This window comes from Chelonia mydas, chromosome 3, assembly GCF_015237465.2.
Source record: "Chelonia mydas isolate rCheMyd1 chromosome 3, rCheMyd1.pri.v2, whole genome shotgun sequence".
Lineage (NCBI taxonomy): Eukaryota > Metazoa > Chordata > Testudines > Cheloniidae > Chelonia > Chelonia mydas.
In genome coordinates this window covers 143,173,452-143,190,676 of record NC_057851.1, presented here as the reverse complement: position 1 = coordinate 143,190,676, position 17,225 = coordinate 143,173,452, and the positions used below count along the sequence as shown (strand labels likewise).

The window sequence follows — 17,225 nt, the reverse complement described above, 5'->3', positions numbered from 1 at the left end:
TTCGCAAAAAGAAAAGGAGTACTTGTGGCACCTTAGAGACTAACCAATTTATTTGAGCATAAGCTTTCGTGAGCTACAGCTCACTTCATCGGATCACTGCAGTTTCAGAACACTGCAGTTTCCACAGTATGCATCCGATGAAGTGAGCTGTAGCTCACGAAAGCTCATGCTCAAATAAATTGGTTAGTCTCTAAGGTGCCACAAGTACTCCTTTTCTTATTCCCTTGGAAGTGTGTTAAGTCGTTTGGGAAAGGTGCAGAGCACAGGTGATGCCATTCTGCCTCCCTTCCAGTGCCCCAATTCCTTTCATGAAAGACAAAGAGGCTTGTTCATAAAAAAGCAAACACAAGAAATGAGCCTGGTCTGAAACCATCACAAAATGGTAAGATAGCAGAGAACCAGCAAGCAAGCAGCCACTCAGTGAACTGGAAAACCACAACTCCCAGGAGCCTCTGCTCAGCAGATCCATAAGGAAAGGGCGTTTGGGCCTTAGTGCATGCTGGGAGCTGTAGTCCTTTCGAAGTAGAGGCCACAGACGGTGTCTGTTTAGCGCGGTGGACCCTGGGAGCTGTAGTTCTGTGTGCTGGGACTGCTGCGCCCGTGGTCCTTTGCGAGGAGGCCCCATAGGGAGAGAGGCGTGACTAGCGCGATGTATGCTGGGATTGCTATGCGGCGCGGTGCGTGCTGGGGGTTGTAGTCATGGGCAGTTGCCCGCACTCGGTTTCCCGTGGCGCCCTGCGGCTGTTTCTGACGCCAGAGGCTGGAGGCAGCTGGAAGGGCTGGAGCCGGGAGCGGAGCCGGGGGGGCGGCGGCGGCTGCCGGGGCAGGGAGGCTGGGACGCGCCGGGCCGGGATGGACTCGCGGGTGTCGGAGCTGTTCGGGGGCTGCTGCCGGCCCGTGGGGGGCGGCGGGGCGCTGCGCGGCCGCGGGGGGGCGGGGGCCGGCGGGGGCTCCAAGGGGAAGAAGAAGAGCGGGAGGAACCGGGGCGGCAAGGCCAACAACCCGCCCTACCTGCCGCCGGAGGTGAGCGCGGGCCAGGGCAGGTGGGGGGTGGGGCGAGGGTGGGGGGCTGGCGGGGGAGGGGAATGGGGGGCGTTGGGCTGGGGGTAACTTTCGTCTCGTTGATTAGCGTTTGCTCCGTGGCGATGGGCAGCGCCGAGTGCTTTCATTATTGTGACGCGATTCCCCTGGCTGGGGGCGTTAATGGGGCTAGAGGGTCCTTGTCGCTGTGCATTGGTGTGGGTTGTGTTAGCGGGGCCGGGGGGCCGCCATCTCTGCCTGTGGAATTGGGGGGGGTTGATCTGTGTGTGCAGCTGTCTTGTGTCCTGTATCCTGGAGTCCCAGAAAGGCCTTATCTCAATTCCAGTGCCCCTGGGCTGGCGATAAAAGTTTTGGAGGTGGGGACGCAGTCTCTGCTGTCCTATCAGCCTTCTCAAAGCCCCGTTGGCAGAGAATTCCGGTGCCTGCCTCTGCTCACGCTATAGCTTGCCAAGCCGCTCGAGAGTGAAACTCGTATGGTTCTCGTTTACTTCAGGCTTTCCAGGAGAAGTAGGGGAAAACTGAATAAAGCTCTAGTCATTTTTCAATTTTTTGAAGCTCTGAGTTGTGACCGAGTCACTGGAGCTGGCTGTCTGCCTCGGTTATACGCAGTTCACATTTGGAAGTGCCTTTGCAACTGTAAAGGCTAGGAAAAACTTTAATTGACAGGTTAGTTTCTGTGTAAATTGGTGGCTTCGCTCCCTGCCAGGCAACGCTTCCAAAAGTCACAGGCGAGCGAAATTTTCAGGCCTTGATGATGTAAGGCAGTGACAACAAGATAATATATGTGCTGGATGCAGGAGAGCTGAGGCTTGGAAAGCTTATGGAGGACGGCTTTTCATCGGGTAAGAGAAAATGATGGTCAGCTGGGGATCCTAGCAGAGGAATTCCTGCCCCTCTTTGTGTGTGACTCTAGTTTCTTGCTGTCTCTTCCTGTCTCTTCCTGTCTCTTCACTAGCCCCCACCCTTGTAGGTGTGGAAAAGCATAATAGGTTTTCATGATTATTAACTAGATTGGAAGTAGTTCCTGAGGGTGGATCCTGTTTGGTCAACTGAGGAGAATGCGTTGATGTGTATCTGCTGTTCAGGCACTAGAATATTAGGCTATGTCTACACTATGCAGCTTTTAGTGACAGGGCTGTGTTGCCACAGCTGTGTTGCTAAAAGGCGCATAGTGTAGTCGCTGTCTGTCGGCTCTCCTGCAGACAAAAAACTTCCACACCCAATGAGCGGTGTTAGCTTTGTCTGTAGGAGAGTGCTCCTGCCGACAACGCGCTGTTCATACCCGTGCTTTTCGTCAGCAAAAATTTTGTCTTTCGGAGGGGGTGTCAACACCGCTGAAAGACACAACTTTTGTCATTCCATTGCCAGTGTAGACATAGTCTTAGTGTAGCTTGGTTGGTTAATGAGGCCACATTAAATCCTTTTTCCCACCTTGGCCACATCCTGAGTGTGTTTAGCACATTTTGCCTTCTCTGCCTTTTACTCTGATTAATGAATACTGGCAGCTTGGCCTCTTGTGGAGGGAGACACTTGGGCAATCCCTCTTTAGAGCTCTGATGTGGCAGTGCTCCTCTCTTGTGCTGCCAATCCCACAGAGGTACTTAAACTCCATTGGTGTTTAGTGAGTTGGCATTGGTGGGGCGTTGTCTGGCATGCCATTTGAGTGCACTTTGCAGTCTGATAGCTACAGCCTTGGGAATAGGTTCTGCTGGACAGCTCAGCATGCAGTCCAAGATGCCCAGTTCCCTTCCATTGCTGAGATCTGATCTGCCATGTTCTATGGAAACACATTCTCAGCAGGCCCAGTGACACCCCAACTCCTCTTGGACTGCTAATTTGAGTTAGCAAATATTTGCTGAGTTTGGGATTCCACCCTGTAGAGGGTTCAGACCAAACCCTGGGTAAAGTGAGAGGTGGTTCCAAAGCAGATGGTGCCATGTCTGATGGGGTTTTCCTGCTGCATTGTGAAAATGAGTCTGGTAAGTGGCCACCTTAGTTGCTGGAGCTCAGACAACTCCCACTGGCCTGGGGCTGATGGATACCACTGCTTGAGGAGCATGAGGTTTGCCATGGATCACTGGTAGTCTGGCCCTGTGTTTCATCACAGGATATTTACACCATCCTCAAAAACATCAGGGTGCCAAGTCCCAAGTGAGAGGTGCGGGACAGGTACTTCTGTCCAAGGCAGGATGCCTTGCTTTGGGGGATGAGGAACAGAGATGCTAGAACAGGTTAATCCCTACCGAGTCCCAAATAGTCCATCCTCAGGGACAGGATTGTTCCCTGCAGTGACCTGGCTGTTGTGCCTTTCAGCTGCAGGAGGGACAGTCCTCTAAGGCTTCAGTATCTCTTCCTTCCTGTCCCCAGAGACCCTGCCTGCACCACTGTCCAGCAAGTCTAGACTTGTCGCTGTCCTTGCACCTCTTGCACTAGGCTAGAGCCTCAGTTGCTATGAGACAGGCACAAAACCCTTGTTCAGAGGACAACGCAGATACTGATGCAGTATCCAGAGCTGAAAGGCTAATGGGTGGGAGAGGTTGGCAGAAGGGACCCTCTTACCAGTGCTCCTATCTTGCTAAGAAGCTCCAACTTTAAGAGTACAGTTGCTTCTTTCGCCCTTTGCCACCATAAGCTGTTTGTTTTGGTTAGGGGCTGAGTTAGAATGCAGGGTGGGGGCTTTACTTTCCCTTGCTGGGCAGATCCATGTGCTGGGAGAGGGAGCTGTATATTTCCAGAGAAGCCAGCTGGCAGGGCAGTTGTAGTTCAGGAAGAGCTGAAATCCAAGCAGGTCAGTTTTCACACTGCTGTCAATCTGGTTCACTGCTCTTTCCACTGGAATTCCTGTCTCTGTAACCTGTAGACTGAGATCAGTGGGGGATCCAGTTTAGTATTGGACATGTCTTCTCTCTGGGGGCTGAATCCTGCCTTGGCTGGAACGGAATTGATGAGCTAATACGTGTTTTCATTCTGCCTACAATGATCTGGCCTCCTGAGGAAACCCTTCTGTGCCCAGGGAAGCTCCTGGCTCATATTTCTCGGGAGCTGTCAGATCAGTGAGTGGTTTGTTTTACCACAAGTTGATCAATAGCACTTGCTTGCTCATGGCTGTGAGGAGCATCTCTCACTGGGGGGCAGCCAGACATGCTTATGGGGAGAGGTCAGAGAGAGGAACAGTTAGCAGTGGGTGCAGTCACTGTCAAGAAAAGTGGGAGTCTCTGATAGGCCAGCTCAGTGCTGGATCGGTTGTCTGGTTCTCTTGTATTGAATGCAGATTTAAGAGCAGTACAACGCTGTTAGGGTTGGAGGTCTCTAGATGGCTTAGGCTTGGGTTTAGGAGTAAAGAGCTTTTTACTCCATGTCACCAGTTCCAGTATAGATCAGGGGAGGATGAGCTGGGTGGTTTGGGATTGGGGAGAGGGATATGGAACCTTTTGCCCCAGGTTACCAGACCCAAGACAGGCCCAGCTTGCTAGCAAGTAATAAAGCTGTTCCCATAAGACTTTTAATGGACTCTGTGTAACATAAAGTGGGGAGGTGTGTTCCAGAGCAGTGGTTCTCAACGAGGAGTACATGTCCACCTGGGGGTATGCGGAGATCTTCCAGGGGGTACATCAACTCATCTATATATTTGTCTAGTTTTACAACTGGCTACAGAAAAAGCACCAGTGAAGTCAGTACAAAGTAAAATTTCATACAGACATTTCAATGACTTGTTTATACTGTTCTGTATACTATACACTGAAATGTAAGTGCAATGGTTATATTCCAACTGATTTATTTTATAACAAAATGGTAACAATGAGAAAGTAAGACATTTTTCAGTAATAGTGTGCTGGGACACTTGTAATTTGATGTCTGATTTTGTAAACAAGTAGTTTTTAAGTGAGGTGAAACTTGGGGTACGCAAGACAAATCAGCCTCCTGAAAGGAGTACAGTAGTTTGGAAAAGTTGAGAGCCACTGTCTCGGACCACTTCCTAGGAGGACATGCTATCACTGGTAACCTCAGCAGAGGCACAAGGAGTTGACTGGGCCATGGAGAATGAACTCTCCTCACACCCCTACATGGAGTGACTCCAGGGCAGGGTTGGGAGGTAAATGAAGAGGCTTGTGCGTTCCACTGCCCGGGCTGTGCCCATTGTGAACATAGAGGTCTTTAGGACTTTTAACTGGGCACTTTCTTTTGCTAGCACTAAAAAGATTGTCCATTCCCAGTACGACCCCTTAATTTTGGCCTCCCAGCATTCATACTAGAGTGTCCCAGCTGCTTTGTAGCGCAAACAGCAGCAATGTGCACGTGGTAGTTTCCAGTACGGCGTGGGACTGCAGCTCTGGCAGGGAGGCTATGACTTAGCGTGTATGTTGAATTCCCTGCAGTTTCTTTCTCCTTGCGAAGCTGGCAGCAGCAGCTGATTATCCATGTGTCTTTCCAGACCACCCGGAATGGTGTGTGGGCTCCATGGTGTTAGGGAAGTCATGTGGGGTGGTCAAGGGCGTTTGGGAAAAGTGCCTGGGGTGGTGAAGTGGTTGCTAACCTATGTCTCATTTGGTTCTTTAACCAGGCAGAAGATGGGAACATAGAATACAAGGTGAGTCCTCAGGGGATTGCAAAGGGGGATCCTCTTCCTGACCAGTTACCCTGTAACCTCGGGTCCAAGGGGATGAATTGAGCAAAGCGGGTGTATGGGGGACATGCCCAGGGGGATACTCAAAAGGGAACCATTCCAGCCTTGCCCTTGGGAGGGTGGGCCTGAGGTAGGGCACTATTCATCTCACTTTGGGTTCTCTGAACCTGGTGGGAGAAACTGGATGCTAGAGAATGTGCAGTGCAGAATCCCTTTGGACCGTACTCTGGAGGGGCCTCCCAGCCCCCTCAGGTGTGTTGTGTCCCATGTGCTGACCAGTGTAGAGGTCACTCTGCCCTGCAAAGTCCGTCTTTTCATCCCCCCTCTCTCTTTCCTTAAAGACCCAGAGCTATAGGTGCCATTTATGTCCTTTCCAGTTGTATTTTGGGGCAGTCCTGCCGTTCTCACTCAGGCCAGAGCACAAATGGTTTGGGCCCTATGGCACAGGCTCCCTAATCCAGTGCTTCCCTCATACCAGCCAGTTCTCAGGTGCCATCTGCAAGATACAGGAATGTTCTGCTACAGAAGTTCTTGTCTCTCTTGTAACCTTCTCTCTCCTATCCCACTGGCTCCTCTGCAGGTGCTAACTCGGAGTGTGTTTCCCAGAGGTGGGTCTGCTGAGGGGGCCATTGCTCCATGGCAGAGGGTTAGGGAGTCACTGCCCCAGGGAGATGGGATTCTCTCTGCCCCCAGGCAGCAATTGTAACCGCTCCCTCCCTCGAGCAGCTGAAGCTGGTGAACCCCTCGCAGTATCGCTTTGAGCACCTGGTGACACAGATGAAGTGGCGGCTGCAGGAAGGCCGGGGTGAGGCTGTCTACCAGATTGGCGTGGAGGACAATGGGCTACTGGTGGGCCTGTCAGAGGAAGAGATGCGTGCCTCCCTCAAGACATTGCGCCGGATGGCTGAAAAGTACGTTTCTCAGGATCTCTAACCCCTGCTGGGCCAGAGAAACCCAGCTCTGCCCCGTTCTCCCCGCAACCCCCAAAAGGGTCTTGGTGGCTCTTTCTTCTTCCTCCCCTCCTCTGAAAGGCCTGTAGATCAAGGAAACACGTCTCCTAGCCAAGAGCCTAGGACCTTGTCCAGTTCACACTCAGAGAGCGTGAACACAGCCTTGCCGAGGCTTTGGGGTTTTTGCCATTAGAGTCCTCTGTCTGAAGGTCTGAGGCTTCTGCCCTGCTGCTCTCAGAGCCTCCAGCCTGCCCTGCAGTTTGAGTCCTGTTCTTAGGTCCCTTATGGTGCTCCAGCCAGGTGATGCCCTGGATAAGGGGCCAGTCATGTACTAGCTCACCCCAAACTATTCCCTCTTGCCCCCTTTGCAGGGTCGGAGCTGACATCACCATCCTGCGGGAGCGCGAGGTAGATTATGACAGCGATGTTCCCAGAAAGATAACAGAGGTTCTTGTCCGGAAGGTCCCTGATAACCAGCAGGTAGGGAGCCTTTGGCTGGGTTGCTCTCCTTGACCTGGGAGTCCTGTGGTACTGGAGACTCCCAGACTCCATTCAAGAGGTTTCCCTTTGGGATGAGATGGGAACCCTTCCCCCTGGAACCACTTCACATTATAACAGTTCACAGGGCACACCCTAAAGAGCTACCAAAAGGGGGCTGAGCCTTTCATCCTCCGGGTACCAGCTGCAACCTACCCCAGACAAGGGAGACTGGCTGGGCCAGGGAATGGGATATGAAACCTTTCACCTCCGCAGCACCAATTCTAATCCAGCCCAGTGTGGAGACTGGGGAATGATCTGGCATCTGTATTGGAGTAAGTGTGTAGATGACCTTTTTGTGATGTCATAGGCCTGGCATAGGACATCATGCTTGGCAGGTGGAGTCATAAACCCTGGTCTGCAATATCATGGGATGGTCAGAATCTAAAAAGAAGTGCTGCATAGTGATCCCTGCCTTTCTCAGCCCATTCTGGAGGGAACATGTGGGGCATGTCGGCTGACATGGGGTGAGCACGTGCCACCCATACCTGTGGGGTTGTTGTCCCTGCATCAGGAGCAGGTTGCCCCATAGTTTCTCTGCTCTGACTCTTTTTTCCTTTAGTTCCTAGACCTGCGAGTGGCTGTGCTGGGGAACGTGGATTCAGGGAAGTCAACGCTGCTGGGTGTCCTGACCCAGGGTGAGCTGGATAATGGGCGGGGCAGAGCCCGCCTCAATCTCTTCCGGCACCTCCATGAGATCCAGTCAGGGAGAACATCCAGCATCAGCTTTGAGATCCTTGGCTTCAATAGCAAAGGAGAGGTATGGAGCGTGAATGCTGTTGCAGCAGTGCGGAGAGAGTGACACCCAACTCCCTATGAGGAGTGGGAGGAACATGACTGCCCTCCTGTCTCCTCCTGCTCCGCCCACTGCAGTGAGGGGCGGCGCACTGACTCAACAGCAACAAAGGAGTTCTGTGCCCCCTACTGCTGCAGCAGGGAGCCTAGGAGTGATCAAGTTGTAATTAGAGGTGGTAGGAGAAGGTGCTGCTTGTCCAGTTGGAACAGGCATCTGTTCTGGTGTCCTGCTTCTTGCCTCCAGATTAGTGGTGTACAGGGTTGACATTACAGTATAGCCACAGCAGCCTGCATAGTCAGGCCTAGTCCCTTTCCAGGTGCAGAGTCTCAAGCCCTCTGGCACTTGTTTCTGTTCAGATGGAGTTGGTATGGTTGGGGTTGTCTCTTCTTCCCTCTGCCTCCTCCTTTGCATACCCCATACCTCAGTCTCTGGTTCCTTGTCTTCTCTAGGTTGTGAACTATAGTGACTCACGGACGGCAGAAGAGATCTGTGAGAGCTCCTCCAAGATGATCACCTTCATTGATCTGGCTGGCCACCACAAGTACTTGAAAACCACCATATTTGGCCTCACCAGCTACTGCCCAGACTTTGCCATGCTGGTGGTGAGCGCCAACACTGGCATTGGTAAGTGCACCATGACCCAGCCTTGGGGAAAGCACAGAGGGTCTGGCAGGATGTTTTAGGGGCACTTGAAGAGTGGTAGATGCTGGCTAATGGGTGATTGTAGTTGGAAAAAATGATACTGATTCCAATTCCCTCCTGACTCCCTGTAGCCCAGTGATTCCAGTGCACCTGTGGGTGCTGCAGGTGAGCTGGGAACTTGGCTGCCTCATACACCATTGGTACCTGAGCTCTGATTTTATTGCTCAGGGTTGTGACCAGGGCAGGAAAGTTTTGGGTAGCATTTGAGGGCATTCTGAGCATGTCAGGGAAAAATCGCCTTGATATATTAGTGGTGTATATTGGATCCCAAAGCATCTTAAAGGAAGTAAACTAGAACCTTCCCCTGTCCATTTGGACAGCCACTTTTCTGACTAATCCATTAGCTTCTGGAGAGAAACTCCTGGGTCCTAATGGAGCAGAAGCAGGTGCCTTGACCCAGAAAAGCCTTGATCTGTCTTTCTGGAATGATGGCTAAAGAGCTGTGCCCCCTTGCCATTGCCTGAGATGCTGAGCAGGTGGGGTGACACAGTTCCATCCTCATCTGTATGATGGGCCCATGGGACACTTCTTGGGCAGGGAGATGCTGGCATCCTGTGAGCAGGTGGCTTTGGTGCCCATGCTCCTTTTAGCTGAGCTCTCCCTTGTCTCTTGTAGCAGGTACCACGCGGGAGCACCTGGGCCTGGCCATGGCCCTCAAGGTTCCCTTCTTCATTGTCGTCAGCAAAGTGGACTTGTGTTCCAAAGCCACCGGGGAACGGACAGTGAAGCAGCTGGAGCGGATCCTGAAGCAGCCGGGCTGCAACAAGCTGCCCCTGCTAGTGAACTCGGAGGATGACGCTGTCACGGCAGCACAGCAGTTCGCACAGTCTCCCAAGTAAGGAACCTTAATCTCTTCTGAAAGGAGCAGAGGGAGTCAGCTGAGTTTAGTCTGTTGGGATTTTACCAGCTCCGCTCACACAGGGGAGGAGACTACATCTCTAGGAGGCATTAGCTGTCTCCTCCCCAGATTTCACTCCTTCAGCTCCTCCACGCATGGCCCCCTCTCCCAGGCCTTTTCAGTGGCTGAAAGTGGGGTGAATGTGTTCCTTGCTTACCCTAGAGACACAGCTCCAGTGAGGAAGCCTGGATTGGCTGGGTGCAGATGGCCCGGGCCGAGCTCTGGAGAGGCTCTCATAGTGCTGTCTCCGCTAGATCCCTTTTAGCTCATGTATTCTCCTCTTGGGGGCCAATTCCTTGCAGTACTTTCCCCAAGATGGGCTCTGCAGCTGTGTTGTGGCCCCCAGCTCATTCCTTTCTCTGTGTGTTTGGCAGCATCACCCCAATCTTCACACTATCCAGTGTTTCTGGAGAGAACCTGGATCTCTTAAAAGTTTTCCTCAACATCCTTCCCCCTCTGACCAACAGCAAAGAGCAGGAGGAGCTGATGCAGCAACTTACAGAGTTTCAGGTACATACAGGCATTGGACTGATGTTCTTATACTGCACCCATTACCATGGCAGCTGAGCACCTACCTAAGGGCAAGCTGCACTGCAGTCCCCTGTATCTGGGGTAGTGGTTCTCAACCTATTTATCGTTGTGGGCCAAATATGCGGCCCACAAAGTGTTACCTGGGCCACAGGTTGAGAAGCACCGTGCCCCCAACACAAACCCCTATGCTCAGGGCTCTCTGCCCAGAGATCCCTCCACAAAGTGGGGCCAAGAGCGGAGAGCTGGGTGGGGGGAAGGGACCCTGGACCCTGCTGTGTGGGGATCCCCAACCCCCACCATGCGGGGCCGGGAGGCAGCCGGCTGCCCAGAGCCCGCAGTCTTTAGCACACAGCTGACCTAGGGTGAGGGGAGGTAATGTGCTGAGCCACTGGAGTAATGAGGAGGATGGGGAGTTAGAAGTGGTGCTGGTCCCCTCTATATTCCATGTGCTGCTTCTGAAAGGGCCTGCCAGGTATCTGAGTGCCCAGCTTAGTGCAAGCCAAGAGATGTGCTGGGCACATCTCTGAATAATGAGCTCTTGGGTGTCTACTTCACTCTGAGACTCTTTAAAATGGGAAACAGTTGGAGCAGAGAACAGGTCTGCTATAGGCCCCTGTCCCATGGGCGCCTGTGGTGGGTGGATGGTGGCTCATTCCAGTTCTGAAGTGCTGCTCTCCCAGTTGCATGGTGAGTCTAAAGAGCTTACTCTTGTTGCCCTGCTGCAGGTGGATGAAATCTATACCGTGCCTGAAGTGGGGACTGTTGTGGGAGGAACTCTGTCCAGGTATGTGCACAGTGACTTGGATGGGCTCAGGGGGTTTAGGGTTTGGAGGGGAGAACATGGGCTGAGCACTGACAGATCTCCCAGAGGATTTAATTTATCCTTTACGGGCTGGGCAGTAAAGTGGAAGCTGCCTGTAAGTGGGGATGGGGGTGAACATGGAGGCTGAATTTACCCTTCGCCTGGGTAGGACGGGGGAATCTCAGCCCAGAGGACAGGCTGTCTCCAGAGCAGGGCTCTAATGTGTTGGTGGGAACCCTGGGCAGCTGCTTTGCCTCTGACAGGGCTGTGGTTGGAGCCTGGCTGGCCTCCTGAGGGTTGTGTCTTTCACTGGACTTTCAGAAGTCCTTCATCAAGAAGCAGGTAGGTAGTTTGGGAGGAGAGACAGCAAATCGGCAGTCTTAGGTCTGCTCAGGGCAATGCTTGCTCCATTGGCCCCAGGAGGAGTGTGGGACAGCTTTAGCAGTTGGTCAGTATTCCAGGGCTAGTCGAGTGCACCCAGTCTCTCGGGGATCCCAGGCAGCACCAGACCTGCAGCAGGTCACCTCTGTGCTGCCTCTATTGGAACAGACAGAATGGAAGAGCAGGTGGAGACTGGCTGAGTTGCCTGTGTCTAAGTCAAACCCCTTGGGATCTCAGAGGGCTGCTTTAGCTGATAGTCCTGGGAATCCAGACTCCCTTCTGCTGGGCACCCGAGTTAGTTGGTCAGACACTGGGGAGGGAGAGTCCAGGCAGACTCATTTCCAGTGGGATTCAAAGAGGCTATCCAGGTTAATCTCATTGGATGTCTTTCCCTGTGTCTCTGGTTAAACTCCGTCCTGCTCTTGTGCCCCCGGCAGTGGAATCTGCAGGGAGGGGGAGAGCCTTGTGGTCGGCCCCACTGATGATGGCAAGTTCCTCCAGCTGAAGGTGTGCAGCATCCAGCGGAACCGCTCTGCGTGCCGTGTGCTCCGGGCAGGACAGGCTGCCACGCTGGCCCTTGGGCCCTTCGACCGCTCCCTGCTGCGCAAGGTGAGTCGTGCTCCCATCTCCAGGGCGCTGCAGCTGGGCTCCTCACCTTGACAGCATCCTGAGCAGGCAAGGAGGAGGCTATTGTGCTTCCTCTGAGATTCCTACTCAAGGGGAGGGAGTTTAGAAACATGAAACAAGGCACATCCCCAATAGAAACCTCACCCCATTTCTGTCCTATTGCCAGATTCTGGTTCAAATGGTGGGGTAGTTGGCCTCCAGGCTAGAGATGGATGCATGGAGCTTTAAGTAGGGTTCAGAGGATGGGTTGGGGGAAATTGTAGGGGAAAGTCCATGGGGTTCAGCAGCAGCAAGGGGGCTGTTCCTGATGGTCTGGGTTTTGAGCTTGAAGTGTTGTGCAGGGCATGGTGATGGTGAGCCCAGAGATGAACCCCACCATCTGCTCAGTATTTGAAGCCGAGATCGTGCTGCTCTTCCATGCCACGACTTTCCGAAAGGGATTCCAGGTGACTGTGCACGTGGGGAATGTGCGGCAGACGGCCATCGTAGAGAAGATCCATGGAAAGGTGAGATTCTCACCAGCAGGGGTGTTCTGGCAGTGTCCCAGAGCCCTGCGTGCTCTGGCTTGTTAGGTTTCCTTAGGACTCCTCCCCTCCCCTCCCCTCTGTTAGGAAGTCTCACTTCGCTCCTTCCTGCTAATGCCATGGCACTTGTATTAGGTCCTGCCTTTCCTCTCCTCCCAGGAAGCTGCCTTTGTCCTCTGGCCTGCTAGTATCACTGGGGAACTTCAGCAAGGCAGGGCAGAGGAGTAACCCCCTGGTCTCCAGACCTCTTTGCTGCAAGTCAGAGTTCCTTTGCCACAGTGCCCTGACTAGTGGGAGGGCCTCAAGCTGTGGCGCCTTAAACGGTGGGTTCTGGGAGAGACTCGGGAGATCTTGTTAGCATTCTTCCTCCCCTCTCTGCCTTGGACTTCCCAGTGCCCCTGGATGTGGAGGCAAAGGGCTGGGTGGGCATGCTCCTGTTTGTGATGGACAGCCCTCTCCTCTCCCTCAGGACAAGCTGAGGACAGGGGAGAAGGCTGTTGTTCGTTTCCGGTTCATCAAACATCCTGAGTACTTAAAGATTGGCGCCAAGCTGCTGTTCCGTGAAGGAGTCACCAAAGGTATCGGGCACGTCACCGACCTCCAAGCTATCACCACTGAAGAGAATGGCCTGGAGGAGACCCTGGGGCCTGGGCATTTGACCTTCTGACTCCCACTAGATCTGTGAGATCTCCAGACACCAGCAATGGAGGAGAGAGTTGTGGGGAGTTGTGAAGGGCAGGACGTGATTGGAACTTCTGCTGTCCGGTTCTAGCATGGGCTTCTCCTCTCCACACTGTGAGGGTGGAGCCCAGGAGAGCTCCCTGTGTTCAGTACCCCGCACGGGGAAAGTTAAGCGTGTTGTCTCTGCATCGTCTGCTGCTTTCATTATCCTGCCCTCCTCCACAATAGACCAGAGGCAGCCTTAGTCTGGGCAGGCGAGTCCTGGCTTTGTTTACGGTACTTCGGTGGGAAGTTGTTGGCTGGTACAAAGCAAAGCTCCTGAGGTGCTGAGCAGCGGTGAAGGGATGCTGCCACCGCTGTTACAGGGTCAGTCCCATTGCAGCTCTCTGAGCATTGGGCCTGACCTGTACTGTGTGCGCCCCTGTCTTCCAGTCTCAGGCTTTTCCCTCCAGGGCAGAGACCTTTGGGACAGCATAGGAGGCCCAGCCACCCAGAGTGCAGAGACTTGGTTAAACTCGGGTTCACAAACAATAGGAACCCGAGAAAAGTTCAGGACCCTTGTAGCCCTTTTAATCTTGGTTGATTTTAATCCCACGTGGGCCCCCCTTCTGTGTTCAGTGGCTCCTGCTTGGCTGTCCCAGCTGTTCCCCAAACCAGCGCAAACAGGGATCTCTTCCATGGACTAGCCCTTGCAAGATTGTGATTTAAGCCCCATGCCCATCCTAGTGCTCGTGTCTTGTGGGTGGCTGGGGCTGCCCCCACACATCCCAGTGCAATCAGCCTCCTCGAGAACCTGCATGAAGCCAGGGTCTCTGCCTCTAGCCTTCTGCTCGCTGCAGCAGCTGAGCATCCTGCTGGCCAAAGCAGGAGATCATTTTTGGGGAACAGAGCTGGGCCCACAGCTGGGCTTGTATCTGCTTGTCTGCTTCAACTAAGTGCCCCTGTGGGAAGTCTCCTTCATTGAGTTAGTGGCAGTGCTTTGTGATGGATCTCCCTGCTGCAGCCCAGCTTGCTCCTCGGGGACCTGCCGGCCAAAGCAGGAGATCATTTTTGGGGAACAGAGCTGGGCCCACAGCTGGGCTTGTATCTGCTTGTCTGCTTCAACTAAGTGCCCCTGTGGGAAGTCTCCTTCATTGAGTTAGTGGCAGTGCTTTGTGATGGATTTCCCTGCTGCAGCCCAGCTTGCTCCTCGGGGACCTGCCTTAACTCTCGAGGAGAGGCGGAGGGGGCTGCCGTACTGGCCCAGGAGGACGTTTACTGTTGGATGCCATCTGACAAAGCTATTGCAAAGATTTTTTGTTTGTTTTTTTGCTCTCATTCTACTTAAGGGAAACTTCCTTTCTTTTCTCTGCCACTGAGGTTTCAGTGCCTAGGAGAGCTGGTGGGAGCCAGCACAGCCAGAGGCTCGGTAGGTGTGTGAAGACATGGAATACTTGCTGCCATGTTTCCCCAGCTGTGCCCTTCAGGTACCAAGTGCTGAGCATTGCCCTGTGCAGCTGCAGCTGAGGGTCAGCCCTGTTCAGCTGGGAACAGGGGAGCTGGGGAGGGTTATGTAGTGGGGGCTGCATAGCTGTCAGAAGGCTTTTGATTTCACTGGTGGCTGTTGAATAGAGCTGGACGTGCACGGCTGCCTGAGCCAAGGTGTGGTGTCTGGGCAGGGAGGGGGCTCTGCTCCAAGTGTTGCCGATAATCCCCAGGCTGTGCTGCCTCCTGCTCAGGGTCTCATGCAGGGGCTACTGGCATGGGCAGTGCACACAAGACTGAGCTTCTCACAGCAGCTCTCCCTGCCACAGGCCCTGCCCTTGCTGTCGGGAGGAGCCTTGCCCGGGGGGGGGGGAGATTCCTGCCTGCAAGCTGTTCAAGTGCACCAAGCTGATCAGCGGGGAGAGGAGGAGAATTGTTCCTCCCCTGTGAAGGGTTATGAGGAAGCTCCTGTGCTTTCTCCCGCCATGTTCTGTGCTGGAATCCTGGCTTAGACTGGGACCTATAGGGCAAGCCTGTCATGCACTTGCTGTTAATAGCAGCATTGTCAAGGAAGGTACTGAAGAGTTGCCTCTTTTGGGGGGTAGGATCCCTCCTCCACCTGACGGGGACTTGAACCCTGGACCCTCAGATTAAAAGTCTGATGCTCTACCAACTGAGCTAGCCGTGTGCAGGCACTGCCTCTTCCCTGGGAGAGGTAATGTATTCACTCTGCTGGTAGTACCTTGCACACTTCGTGCTGGGGGAGGCTCGGTCTGTCTTTTCTCCCTTTCAGTCCCCTTGCACATGACTGCTGGCTCAGCTAGTCCGAAAGGGGGACCCTTCCCCTTCCAGCCCTGGCACTTAGCGCTGAGTTCCATTACAGTGTGTGCCCCTCATATGCTCCTGCAGGGAGAACAGAGTCCCAGTGAGCACTCCCCTCTCTTGTTATTGTGTAAATACAAATAATGGTGCCGTGGAAGGGTGAGTGTCTCTTCCTGCTGTTTGCAGTGACCTTGGGGTAACCTTCAGCACTGCCACATACTCAAGCTGCTGCTCCCTTCCCTGGAAGAGCTGATGGGGCTGAGCACCTTCCCTCTCTCCCTCCACCCTCCCCTTCTGTGGCGTGACTGTTCTCAGTGCCATGCTTTCCATGCTCCCTGTTCTCTTGTCTTGGATTCTCTAATGCAGAGGGATGGCTTCCATTTCCTTGGCATCTATATATAATGTACAGAATAAAGATGTTTTATTGAGACAGAACCTTGGCTGAATTGTGAAGGGGGATGGTTGAGCAGAGCCCTCTAGCCTCTCCCCTACCAGCCCTCCCCAGCCACTGCCCTTTCAGTTACTACCCTGTGGTAAACAATCTGTGCTGGGGCCTGTAAGGACTGCGTATATCACGGGTTACATGCATCCACTGGCTGCTTAGCTGAGCCTGCCCGACTGTGAGGCTAAGGTAGCTGACAGCCACGTCGCCCTGAGCACAGTTCTTATTGCAGTGGGTGGAGCTAGCTGTGTCTTGTGTGTCAGAAGCCACAAATTCCTGCTACCCTGGAGTCTGTTTAAAGGGAGACACCATGTGACCTTCACTGGTGCTTTGACACAGCTCATGTTAATTTAAAAGCAGTATGTAACTGCGGGGGGAGGGGAGCTGAGTGCAGACTGCCATCTTTAATTTGGATGGATAATATCAATGTTTAAGCATTTTTTATTTTTATTGATCTAAATTTTTGCAATGGGGGCTCAAACTAATTATTTTATGACACTAGGTGTTGAGATTCAAAAAGCTAAAGCTTTATAAACAAACTGTCAACTTGTCAAAATACACAGAGTAACTAGCCATAGTTTAAATTAAGTTCTCAAGCAGCATTTTCCTTTCTTTGCCTGTCTATGCTTTATCAATGGAAATATTTTCTCAGCAGTCGGGATGCATACAGTGAAATGGATGTTTGACATTTACTGCTTCAAAAATCTAGTCCTTCCACACCCATAGAAAGGAGACTAACAAAACTGGAAATGCTCCAGTGTTTCTCCTTGAAGGGATTGAAGTGCAGGAGCAATTCTTGCAGCGTGCATCACTGAAGGTGACCTGCTGGACCTGTCTCCTCCCTTCCTTATCCTGACCAACACCTCAGTGGATCCCAGCTGGATGCATCTTCTCTTACTCAACCTGTTTTCTATTTCATGGCCTTGGCCACCACCTGAGTCAGTTTCATTTCTTGATTGCCCTGCAGGAACCAGCTGTTGTGACAGGAGAGTGATGCAATCCCACCAAACAGGTTGTAATGTCTATTCAGGGGAGGGTGAAAACCCATCATTTCTTTCTAAAGTGGAGGCCTAACATTAGTGGGAGGGTCATTTTAATTCTGTCCCTCCCAAATGACTAAGGGCAGCACTGTGAAGCAGAATTCCTTTCCTATGCTGCTGTACATCCCTACCTCCACCCCCCTCAAAAAAAGCTACAGGAGTGAGATGGACTGGAAGGTATTAGAACTGCACTAACACCAAGGAGCATCCCAGAACAGGACAAAGCAGCAGGCTCTGGCTGAGGCAGAGCTAGCAACTGATGCAAGAACTTGCTGTTGCAGTTGAGCTAATGGGGGAAGGGAAGGGAAATAATCATGCAAATACGGCTGTAGCGTGCTCCCTGCTATCTACACTCAGCAGTAG

The 17,225-nt window shown here is 52.9% G+C and overlaps 1 protein-coding gene across 5 annotated transcripts; it reads left to right on the top strand.

Annotated features, from left to right (window-relative positions):
• Positions 1-837: 837 nt before the first annotated feature.
• Positions 838-15,815, top strand: GTPBP2 (GTP binding protein 2). Of its 5 annotated transcripts, none has more exons than XM_037895485.1 (12): positions 838-1,023; positions 5,603-5,629; positions 6,392-6,576; positions 6,987-7,095; positions 7,715-7,912; positions 8,398-8,572; positions 9,266-9,485; positions 9,923-10,058; positions 10,805-10,863; positions 11,700-11,871; positions 12,231-12,395; positions 12,883-15,815. In XM_037895485.1, exons 1-12 carry the CDS (start codon positions 853-855, stop codon positions 13,078-13,080), a joined length of 1,815 nt encoding a protein of 604 aa, XP_037751413.1. In that variant the 5' UTR covers positions 838-852; the 3' UTR covers positions 13,081-15,815. The 5 variants fall into 5 exon arrangements, with proteins under 5 accessions (XP_037751413.1, XP_037751414.1, XP_007071715.2 ...); XM_037895486.2 differs by lacking the exon at positions 838-1,023 and adding an exon at positions 1,597-1,707; XM_007071653.4 differs by lacking the exon at positions 838-1,023 and adding an exon at positions 1,732-1,883.
• Positions 15,816-17,225: the final 1,410 nt, after the last annotated feature.